Source organism: Bactrocera neohumeralis, chromosome 6, assembly GCF_024586455.1.
Source record: "Bactrocera neohumeralis isolate Rockhampton chromosome 6, APGP_CSIRO_Bneo_wtdbg2-racon-allhic-juicebox.fasta_v2, whole genome shotgun sequence".
Taxonomy (NCBI): Eukaryota; Metazoa; Arthropoda; class Insecta; order Diptera; family Tephritidae; genus Bactrocera; species Bactrocera neohumeralis.
Genome location: NC_065923.1, coordinates 78,107,262 through 78,119,529, shown reverse-complemented (window position 1 = coordinate 78,119,529; position 12,268 = coordinate 78,107,262). Strand labels below are relative to the sequence as shown.

Sequence of the window (12,268 nt, the reverse complement as noted above, 5' to 3'; positions counted from 1 at the left end):
ATTTTCGACCTCATTTATTTAGAATTTGTTAACTGGCACAACGAAGAATATATAATATTCGGTGTTTTCTGTAGAAAATATATAGAATTAGGGCGAGCGGGTTGAAATTACGCTAAATATTATAAATTTTTTAGTTATTGCATAATAAATTAGGACAAAAAATATTTTAAGAATTTATTGTATAATGGTGTTCTGTGAAACTGAAACTAGTTCAAGGTCAAGGCCGAAAATCATAAAAATTAAAAAAAATCCTATATAAGACACTGGAAAGTATGTCAGTGTGTGTAATAGTCAGCCAACAACTACAACGTGAGGTATACTTGTATGTATCTACATTTAAGTTCAGTTCAACTGCAAGTGTATGTGTTGGTGCTGTTATTGTACATTTACTATATATAAAATATTTTTTTTTTTTTAATAATATATTTATATAATTTTTCATAACTTAAACTAATTTTTTATGAGTGCCATGGAACGTAGTGCGCAAACAAAACAGTTAACAAACTATTTTATGTGTCTGAAAATAAGTAAAAACACGGCATCCTCAAATGAACAGAACAAGAGTTGTGGCTATAAACAGCAGTCCGAGCAAAGGCCGGACAATCCCGCAAAAGTGACAACACCACGTGGTACCCAATCCCTGCCTACGGAGTTGCTAAAGAAAAGGAAACATTTCCAGAGTAGAGTGCAGCCTTATGCCTTGCCTACTCATGTGAAAGCACGAAAGAGTTTAAAATTTTAATATGGATACGTAGCAGATCGCGACCAATAATGCAATGTTGAATAAAAATTAATAATAAAATTTAAATTCAGTGCGAATTAAAAAACAATCTAAAAAACTTAATATTTTTTTTAACTTTACAAATTTTATTTTATAAAATTTTTTACTGTTATTGCTGTGTTACATTTTCTCACATGAAACTTCTCTCTCTCACACTGTACACTGCATTGTGAATTGTGTTTAACACGACTGTTCTATTGTGATCTGTCTTTTCTACGCTGCAAAAGAAGAAGTGTGTAAACAATATCACAAAATTATCACCGGTTAATTAAATTTATGCTAAAAAAAGAAATTTGCAACTAAAACTCATACAAGTTACACAAACTTCCATAATTTACTATAATATGGAGACGGAGCTCCCCTCGACGAGCGCCAGCGCTCTGGCGGCTTGTAATAATGTTGCCAGCAGCAGCGCTGAAGTTCCAGACTTCACAGAACTTACGCCGGAGTTGCTGCAGCGTAAACTATACTTTCTGGTGGATCAGCTAAAGCAAATGCATGCACAGCTGCCAGAGTAAGTGCAAGATACAAGATAACTGCAACTTAAGTGACTGTTAATCCAATATTACTCCGTAGAAATTACCAAATACGTATATCATATGAGCTGCTTACCGAGCTAGCCAACTCATTGCTGAATGATACAATCTTTGAAATTGTCAAAGGACTGATGGAAATACAAAATGTGACAGAGAAGCATTTGCTAACGCTACGCAAACAAGTTGAGACAGATTTTGAGCTGGAAATGCAAGAGTGGCGTAGTAAAATTACCGATCCGGAGGAATTAAGTCACATAGAACAGCTTATGCAAGTGAAACATAGCAAAAAAATGCGTGAGACCGATATGAAATTGGTTGCATTGCTAGATCAGAAGGTAGTGTGTAATTATATAGTGAAATGACACAAGTTTTACATGCGCTTATATTTTTGTAGGTGCGTGATCAGCAGAGCACTTTACATAAAGCTGGCGTGGCTGGCTTTTATGTCACCGATAATGCAAAAGAAATCAAAATTCAAATGTTTCTACTGGATTTCATTATTCGCTTGAGCAGGATCAAATTTGAGCCAAATAAATAACAGGAGGAGTAAACGTGGCTTTCACGTTACTTCAGCAAATTAGTGAATTAATATTTATTTTATTTCGTAAAGTACTAACAGCTACCTTTTGTTAATTGTTGCTATTGTATAAAATTAAAAAAATCTGGAAATTAATAAGATAGCTAGCTGATGATTTGACTAGTAGTTGCTAGTTCATGTTATTTGTCGGGTATATAAATAAACCACTCACACCTTATACCAAAAAAGTAAATAGAACAAAGTACAGCTGATATCCAAAATTATTAACATTAAAAACAAAACCAAACCAAACAAAAATTTATGAAAAGATAAAGTAATTTAATATGTGCAGTTTATTGTTCATTAATAAAAATTTCCCCACAAATGTTTAACCTTTGAAATAATAACAATTATGTCTGCTAAAATAGAATCAGATTGCACTTTATTTTGATTTGTTTTATTGACTTCTCTATCATAAAGTTCATATTAAGAAACAAAGGAATAAATGCAGAAAATACAGACTTTGCATAAAGAATATTAGCCTAGAAATAATTAAAAAAAAAAGCAAATCTTCAACATATTAAATACGAGTGTGTCTAGCAATACTCAGCTTAGAAATTCTTACCCTAAATAGTAGGATATAAATCTCAAACGAAAATTCAAAAGTTCGGTATCTCGTAGTCAATTCTGAATAGGTTGGAGTTAAGCCTGGTGCAGTTTCCAGAAAGAAGTTTTACGAGTTTCACTTTGGTTTCGCAGGGGAGGAACTCCAAATCGTGTTATGCAATGGGTGAGGTTTTGGATCCAAAGTCGACATTCACTGGTCTCGAAGTTTTATACTATCTACTATAGGGATCATCTGTTGATGTTCCTGGGAAGCAGGAAGATTTTTGCTGGGAGAAGAGCTCGTTGTGGAGATATCTTCCAGGAGACATCTTGGGATAGTTTGGAGTAGGGTTCTCTGACAGGACCATATGAGTGCGATCTAGTGTATGACCGGCCGAGTGATTTCTTTGTATGTTGCCAAAAACATTTCTTTGTCCTTTTCACAGTTGCTACCGGAGAGCGACTACAGGATATGGTTACGGCTCTGGACTTTGGTAATGGTAATGGTAATAATGGATATTGTTTACTATCATAAGACTCATCGACACAAATTTTAATATCTGGTCTGTACTGTGGAAACGGAAATAGGGAGACAACTATTGTAGTTCATAGCCTATCACTTCAACCCTGATGAATGTCTTCTGGTAGCGTTGTGATGTTGATTATGCTAAAAGCTTTTGAAAAGTTCAATGCTACTGGGATCGTCTTCTCACTTAGTATTTTTGATTTAGTTCACATGTTATGCGAAAAACTTTCTTCACTTCGTATAAAATAGCGGGACTTCCGTTCTGAACGGAACTATGTTTATAACATTGCATTCCGGCTCTGAGATAATTATTAATTGTGTTCCATATCGCACTATGAGTTTAAAATTCCTGCCGTTTCAATTCTGTTTCTCCATGTTTAAACGACTCCTAAAGTACTCTCAAATAATATTGAAGCATCCTGCTGTGTCGATAATCCTTGACCGGATATCCGGATTATTGCTGTTGTAGCGGCAGAATTCTGCCTAGTTGACAGTCCTTGGTCGGATAGACGTGGATCTGTCCCGGTTACTTAGACCCAACTGTCGTGGGAACAGTTGATCGGTTGTTAGAACCTCTCTGGTAGTCTTCAAAATTCGGCAATCAAAAACGTTTCAAAAGCAATAAAGTTGAGCTGCCAAGTGATAAATATTTCTCACTCACACTGTTTAAACAAGTATTTCTTTAAGAGTGCGATTGATCACTAACGTCTACGCACATACATACATACATATATGCATATATGTAGCTAGTGAAATTTCTCACTGGCAGTGAAACCAGCTGCGCTTCCGTAGTACTCATATCACTGCTCAATCGGAAAAATGTCTCACAGCACATTCTCAAGAATTAAAGCAATACTCTTTGGCCAAGTTTGTTGTTGTTTTATGATATTTAATTTGAAAAAGTATCAGCAGCAAACAAAGTGTCACAGCAACATAACGCCGAGTGATCATATAAATAAAGCGACGGACAAATATGCTTTTCAATAGTTGTTGAACTAGAGTGGAGTCAAGTCAGTCAAGCACTGCGCGCTTAGAAACCTTACGAGCAAAATACGCAAAATTTCTAGTTCAAAATCAAGTATCTTAATTAGAAACAGTCTTTTACACAAAATAAATTAATTTAAAATGTCTTTGGAAATCTTAAACGCTGACTACACTTTGCCCGACCTCAAGGATGTGGTAAGTTATTGCGGAGTGCTGTTTAAAAATGTGTCTACGCTTTATATCTTTTTGCTATGTGACAATTTTTTCTTGCGTGTGTTTTTTTTTTTCATTAAACCAGTTATTTGGTTGTGCGACGCTAAGCATGTTTTTTATGCTAATAATGCCGAAATTTTGAATAATTTATTTTTTTAATAAATATTGTTTTTTTTTTGTGACAAAATGCGAGGATATTGTTGTGTTAGAGTTTTAAAATATTTTTTTTAGTAAATTTAAAGCTCATACAAGGATCTAAAGTGTATTTCTTTCAGTGAAAATTGTAAGCTACACTTTCTTGTTTCGAAAAAAAGGCTTTAAAAACAGTAAAGAATATTTTTCTTGTGTTGAAAATATAAAAAAGTGAAAAATATGTTAATAAAATTACATTTTTTCGATTAAAATGCTTTAAAAATAGTAAAGAAAATTTTTCTTGAATTAAAAATCTAAAAAAGTGAAAAATTTTAAATAATTTTTTTTTGGGAAATTTCAATATATTTTGAATCTGTTTAAGTATAAAAAACAATAACTAAATTTCATGAAGACACAATGAGTGAATGAATTAAAAATAATTATTAAATAAAATTAAAAAATAGTAATTAAATTAAAAAAATGAAATAAATAACTAAAATGAAAATAAATAATAATTATGTAAAAATTAATTTTAAAAAAAATTAACAAAAATTATAATAAATAATAATTATGTATGTGAATACACAAAAAATATTACTTACATTCAAAAAAAATATTCCTACATTCCTCAAAGTACAAAAAAAAACACATTGCTTTTGTTGTATGCAAATTTTATTTAAACATCATTTCTGGTAATCGTGAATTTATTTCAAGCGCCAACGCAAGCATCAAAATATTGAACCTTTTCTGAATACTTAATTATTATATTTTAATTTGGTTGCTTGCAGTTTAAAATTATGAATTCAAGTACGTACTTGTTTAGACTGCTTTTTAGTAATTTAATAAAAAAAACTGTTTAACCAAAAAAATATTATAATATTATCTTATAATTAAATTATATGATATTTAAATATACATACATTTGTATGTACAATACCATAAATTTTTAAAATATTACAATAATTATAATATAATTAAAAAATATAAAAAATCAAATACGAAAAAAAATGTAAAAAAATTTTAAATATAATATAATAAATAATAATATAATAAAAAAAATTCAACGAAAAAATATAAATAAAATTTAAAATTAGAAAATCGAAAAATAATACAAAGACTTTTAAAAAATAAATACGTATAATAATATTATGTTATAATTAAAATATATTTTTATTTTACATATTTGTACATATGTATGTATGTGCAATACTAAACATTTTAAAATATTACAAGTGAAGTGAAAGAAGTTTCTCTATATAACAAGTAAAATATGCCTATAAAACTACAAAAATTAATTTAAAATATTTTTTCAATAAAATAAAAAAAATATTATACATTATAATCATTAAAATAAAATTAAAAAATAATAATATTGTTATAATTTTTTTCTTTTTAATTTTAATATTATAATTTTTTTCTTTTTAATTTTAATATTAAAATTTTTTTTTAATTTTAAACCTCTAAGATTCAAGTAAAATCAATAATTGCAACACACTTAATATTTACCACTTCATTCTTTCTTAAAAACCGCCGTCATGGTTTCCAACCCTTCAAAACCATGCTTAAGGCATTAATCAACTCAACTGAGATTTGCAAATTTGCCGCAAATGCGCAAGTAATTGTCCAAGTATGCCATTATTTACCCATCTACACCTTCACTGCAAACAAATTAAGCTAATTTGACATAAATCAAATTTTCCATACAACGGCATGAGTTGAATGAGCGCTGACAGCTCTTCGACACTTGTGTTAATTGCGTATTTAAATATGTACATACATATGTACATACAAACAAAATCGAAAATATAAATTATACCCATGCCAACGAGTATACCCTAACTAAGCCCTCAACTACTTGTGAATTTTCACAACCGCCCACAAAAAGCCGTTATAAGCAGCAGTGTTGTGGCATGCCGCCTTTATGTGAGCTACAACCTTCACCAAGTGCGGTGTGCATTTTAGCGAATATTCGAAAAATTATATACCAAATGCAACGGCGACGCTGTGGCAAGAGCGCAAGCAGGCCGCAAGTGCGCAAGGTTGGTATAAAACAGCCGAAAATCACAAAAATAATTATATTTCTCGTGTGTGTGTGGCAGCGCGTCATTCAAAGTTCACTTCATTTTCAACACAGTGATTTTCAAAAGCTGTAAAATTTTATTTACAAAATTTCAAGAATGACAAATAATTTATGATTTCGTGTAAAATTAGTTACTAAATTCAAAAAAAAAACAACAAAAAACAAAACAAAATTCGAAATTGTGCACTCGCTTGCAAGATGACGTTAATACGCTGTAGTCGTTCAATTATCAGAAGATTCTGCTGCAATTGTCCAGTAATACAGATTGTAAGCTAAAAATATAAAAAATAGTGCGAAATTTCATTCACTTCCATACTTACGACGCGCAAATTTTCGCGCATTCATTGCAATATTGATTATTAGTTAACGGTTGTGTAATGAAAAACGTGAAAATACACGGCTTGCAGTCAATCAGCTGTTGTTGCCCGTGTATATGCAATGTAAATGCAGTAGAGCGTGTAGCCTTAGGCGCGTGGGTATTGCAAGCTTTTTGCCTAGTAACCGCATAAGCTGTAGCCACATTGTAGTACTCGCACCACAACTTTCATGTCGCCTTGTTGCCGCTTTTTTGCCTTAGTTATGGTCAAGTCGGCTGCCTTAGCAGGCGTTTGTCAAGGTCAGGTTTGATTGGCGCATTCGCCTGCTCGTTGTAATAATCACGTGTGCATATGCTCTCGGTCTGTGCATTTATTTGGCAGTGCATTTTGGATATATGAGAGCGCCAAATTAACCTTTAAGTGACTAAGTTTAGTGAGTATTTTTAAAATAAAACTTTATTTAATTGTTTTTTTGTTAAATTTATTTGGAGATTAAAATAATCGCTTCTTAGTTACCTTTTAAGGTATGTTTTTTTCTCTAATAAATGTCATAAATGTCCTCAATATGAATTTTTCTATAAAAGTGATTTCCAAACCTCACTTATTTATATAAATTTTAGTAGCCGTTTACGAATGATATGGCGAATAGGTAAAGATATTCATTATATACATTTAAAACTATATCAACTTAAATTGTTTGCCTAAAAACCTTCTGCTCTCGTAGTTAGAACTTTTACTTCCGGCACTTCTTCATATCTGAGTATGTGAGCATTCACTCAATGGCATTGAAGGGATAACCGGCAAATGTGTGGAGAGAATATTTTAGTCTCGAAACTGCATGTGCAACTGCATGAGAGAAGTGAGAGCAACAGAGTTACCATTATTATAATAAAAAATTCTCAATATTTTGGGTTTCGAGTAAATTTTTTTGTATAATGATAAAACTAATATCATAATTAGTCATTAATGCAGTTTATTATTTTTACACCCTGAATATGGTATATTAAGTTTGCCTCGATGTATCGATCTGAAATTTTGCACACGTTACTTCTTCCCTAAGAAGCTCCATATTTGTCGGAACCGCCGATATCGGACCACTAGAGCATATAGTGACCGAACCAAATCTAGTTTTTATATGGAAGACTTTCTCATTTCATGAGATATCTTCACGAAAGTTGGCACAGGTTATTTTCTAAGATAATAATGTAATATCAGAAGAAATTGTTCAGATCGGCTCACTATAGCATATAGCTGCCATACAAACTGACCGATCCAAATCAAGTTATTCTATGAAAGACTTTCTCATTTGACGAGATATCTTTTCAAAATTTAACATGGATTATTATCTAAAGCAATTATTCAGACTCCGAAGAAATTAGTTAGATTGTATCACTATAGCATATAGCTGTCATATAAACTGACCTATCAAGAAAGCACATTTGTATCAACATATATTACCTACATAAATACTCCTATATATGTATATCTGAAAATGCAATTGCGACGAAATGGCAACTCTATTCATATCTATTTTCTTATACACATACATACATAAATAAATGTTTGTGAAAGAAATAGATTAATTCTTGCTGTTCATCACGAAGCAAAATATACACACATTTAGTATTTATTACATTGAATTGGTTGTGGCGTCTTTCTTTCATGGATAAATTGCTAAAAATAGTGGCATACAGTTATAATTATCCGAATACGAATGACTGATGAAAGATTATCTGAAGTTTGCTGCAAACTCCGGTGACTTTTTGACTTTCTCCAATTTCATACGAAACCGGTTGTCAGCGACTAACTATTGCCGGTCACTAAAACACATACGCCAACAACAACAGCAATGTAGTTGCGCCACAATACTCACAATTAATACATTCAGGCACTCACACGCATCAGTTGGGACGTTCTTTTGTACACGTTCGACACGATAACTCAACGAACTGCTGAAAGAGTCGAAAACAAATACTCCGGCATTGATTCTGACAAGCTAGTTGTATTGACACCGCTTGTGCAAGAACACACAAATTTCGTAGGAAGTATCAGTGAAATTAGTGGCACAGTTGTAGAGTTTAATTGAAGTTAGTGCGTAGAAAAGCATACATTTAGGGAGCACAAAATAGAAAGTGTTTTAAAAAATAAAAAAAATTAAAAAAAAAATGGTTGCACCAAGAACTTTCTCAAGCCAGCAGTGTAAAGCACAAATCCGCGCTAGCATGCTCAGCTTCGCGCTGCTGCTAGCAGAGGTCACACTGTTGCATGCGGATAAAACCAGCTGTCAATATGACGTCTTCAAGCCACAAGTAGCGACCTGCACCGATGACATAGCACCAAGCATAACAATTGTATGAATATTGCAAACAACTACAAACATAACTAAAATAGACGTAATTTTATGGACTACAAGCGGAAACGCCTACAATTTACTACATACTTGTTTAGAAAAAAGTTAAATGCGATTTTGTCACATAGCAACAACATGTAAGAGGAGTCAGCTAACTGCTCCTTAAAAAAAATATATATCAAAAATCATTATTTGGCAACATTTTATTAAAATGCAAATATTTTCCTTTTTTGTATGATTTTGCAGAGCACTGTGCGCGCAGAGCAAAAGGAGCTGAATGTGACACCCGTTCATAGCGTGAATATTGCCTTTAAGACGGCCACCTTCGGCATGGGCTGCTTCTGGGGCGCTGAATCGTTATTTGGCGGCACCCAAGGCATTTTGCGCACAACTGTCGGCTATGAGGGCGGCAGCAAGGACTCACCAACGTACCGTAGCCTGTAAGCGCGTGTTCCAAAGCTAGACATCACTAACATGTTTCTTTGTGTTTTTTCGTTTTCTCTTTCTTTTTGCCCTGTTGTTATCGTTATTGTTGTACATAAACGCTTATATTAATACACGCATTGTAAATTAACTCGCTCATGCTTATCTAACTGCTGTGATTGACACGCTACACCGAATCGCTCACTTTAATTCTACCGTTATAAAAATGTGATTGCTGACATGGCAATTGATATGAACTTTGCCTAATCACACTGCATACATCACTTGTAACCAACTGCTCACAATTTTCATGTATTTTTGCGAAACCTTGCCGCACACTCATCAAAATTCATAAAATTTTCATGCTTTGACAATTTAACCAAATTTTCCTTAATTTAATTGCTTACACCTCTTACTCCCAATTAAACACCTACATAACCTCACTTTCTCGTTATTCATTTATTTTCTTAATTTTTTCGTTTTTTACTTGAATTTCACATTGTCCACCATTGAAACCATTATTTGACTACCGCCACCCCGTTACTGCTACCATTCCAACACATTCATCGTTTACTTCCTCAAACACCTTATTGTCGCTTCTTCTTCTTCTTCCTCACTAACGCTTGTTTAATTTTCCCACTTCCGACCGCGTTCGCTTCTAACAAAAATATTTATGTCAACTTTAACCTTCAACAGTGGTGACCACACTGAAGTACTGGAGATTGACTACGATCCCAAAACCATCTCGTTCAAACAACTATTGAATCTCTTCTGGAACAATCATGAATACGGTCTTACCAATCCCATCAAGCGTCAGTATATGTCATTGATCTTATATCACGATGATGAGCAGAAGAAAATCGCTGAGGAATCTATTGTAGAGGAGCAAAAGAAACGTGTGCCTGAAAAAATTATTACCGAAATTTTACCCAAAGGAAAATTCTATCCTGCTGAAGAGTAAGTTTGCTGCATTTAAAATAATTTTATTTGTAAACTAACGCTTTTGCTTTACCCTCCACAGCTACCACCAGAAATACCGTCTGCAGGGTCACAAAGATCTCGCCGAAACCCTGAATCTCGATGCGAAACTGTTGCGTACCTCCTACGTGGCCACCAAATTGAACGGTTATCTCGCGGGCGTGGGTGGCGTTAAGCAATTCAAGGAAGAGATCGATACGCTAGGCTTGACACCCTCACAAAAGGAGTACTGCCTGTATCAGGTGGAGCAGAATGAGGGTATGGGCCTTTACTGTTGACCGGCTGGCGGCTTGTTGTGCCACTATCGGCGCCGTTGTGGCCCATTGCTTGATATGAAAAAGCAGAAATATACCTCTGCGTAAATTTACTCTTACATATTTATTTTGTTAATGCAAAGTTTAAGGCTGAAGCGTCATCTCAGTGAAATATGTCACTTTGGCTTTTCGCTTAAGCGGTAGTTAGCGGTGTATGCTTGCATTGCACCAGTGGCGTACCAGCTTTTGGTTGCCATATGTATTATTATTATTATGACACTATTATGCAGGTAGTATGAATTTAGAATTTTTCTAGAATATAATTTTTAAATTTTAAGTGAGTGTGATAGAACTATTCCAGAGTAGAATAGTATGTGCTACTACAAACAAGAAGAAGTGAAAACTTTGTATTGGAATTATACAAATAAAATTATTTTTTATAAAAAAATGTGTAAAACTTTTTGATTGAAGAATTAAAAAACCAACTATAGCTTTCTGAGGTCTAGCATCCGTGCTCGCATTTTTTCTGATTTCAGCTGGTTACAGTTACTCATCAAAATATTCTTTGAATAGCCTATCGAAATATTCTCTGAATAGTCTATCGAAATCGTCTAATATACAATATAATTCAAACTAATTTTAAAAAATTCATCACAACCTCATTTTAAGCTTTTGACTGTGCGATTGTCTCAGCTATTTGTATGAGGGGCTCTGTTGTTGTTGTTGTAGCGGGTTGACAGTCCTTGGCTGGATAAAAGTCCGGGTTCGTTCCGGTTACGTAGACCCGACTGTCGTGGGAACGGTATGAGGGACACTCCTTATTGATGCAGTTCTACAAGAAGTATGGTTATATAATGTGTACTATTCGAACCTCCATTTAAATTGTCTATTTGTGATAAGATTTCTTCCCTCACTACTTGGAAAACTACACAGTGAAGCCTTCGACGAACAGTCTCTGTCAGTTCTCTGGGTACATACCTGGGAGCGATATGTGCGCTTGGCGGCGCCGCTGGAGAAGAAGTGCAATTAGCTTATTCACGGATAAATCGGAGTTTCGTGGGGGAGTTTTCTGTCGGGAGCTCTACGTCAACTCTAACTTCAGTCTCCCAAACCTGTAGTATCTGCAGTGTCTTTCAAGCAGAAGTTAACAGTAGCTGTACTGCCCCGAAGTGCAGCTTCCTTCACTACGATAGCAGAGCTGCAGTATTGGTCTTAAGCTCGCTGACAGTGCGCTCAAAACTATTCAAGCAGTGTTCCTTATCATTAAGTTTCTTTGTTATCCGTTTTATTTGGGTGTCGGATCACAGCGTTATCGCTGAAAACTGCAAAGTCGATGAGCTTGCTAAGGATGCGCTCCTTATATCAATTTCATCAGATTCCGAATACGTCGGCACTTCGTCCCCCTTGCGTTGAATCTCTGTATGTTCCGTGAGCCTGGCCTATGCTGGTCAACATCAAAAACTTGTTCGGCTGCGAGATCCCAGATTACAACATAAGAGGTCTTCTACTTATTCTTAGCTAGATTCATCTCGCAGCTATGGTACTTGCAGGTATTCTGTCGGATTTTAAAT

The 12,268-nt window shown here is 34.0% G+C and overlaps 2 protein-coding genes across 7 annotated transcripts; both read left to right on the top strand.

The window, feature by feature from the left end:
• The first annotated feature begins 986 nt into the window (after positions 1-986).
• LOC126761029 (gonadal protein gdl) lies at positions 987-2,279 on the top strand. The gene is made up of 3 exons (XM_050476910.1): positions 987-1,295; positions 1,358-1,652; positions 1,712-2,279. The coding sequence occupies exons 1-3, from the start codon at positions 1,126-1,128 to the stop codon at positions 1,853-1,855; spliced, it is 609 nt and encodes a 202-aa protein (XP_050332867.1). The 5' UTR covers positions 987-1,125; the 3' UTR covers positions 1,856-2,279.
• A 1,660-nt stretch (positions 2,280-3,939) lies between these two features.
• Positions 3,940-11,145, top strand: LOC126761291 (peptide methionine sulfoxide reductase). 6 transcript variants are annotated; one of them, XM_050477340.1, is made up of 4 exons: positions 3,940-4,145; positions 9,289-9,470; positions 10,162-10,422; positions 10,487-11,145. In XM_050477340.1, exons 1-4 carry the CDS (start codon positions 4,092-4,094, stop codon positions 10,719-10,721), a joined length of 732 nt encoding a protein of 243 aa, XP_050333297.1. In that variant the 5' UTR covers positions 3,940-4,091; the 3' UTR covers positions 10,722-11,145. The 6 variants fall into 6 exon arrangements, with proteins under 6 accessions (XP_050333297.1, XP_050333296.1, XP_050333294.1 ...); XM_050477339.1 differs by having other exon boundaries at positions 9,289-9,482; XM_050477337.1 differs by lacking the exon at positions 3,940-4,145 and adding an exon at positions 6,218-6,334 and having other exon boundaries at positions 9,289-9,482.
• The last annotated feature ends 1,123 nt before the right edge of the window (positions 11,146-12,268 follow it).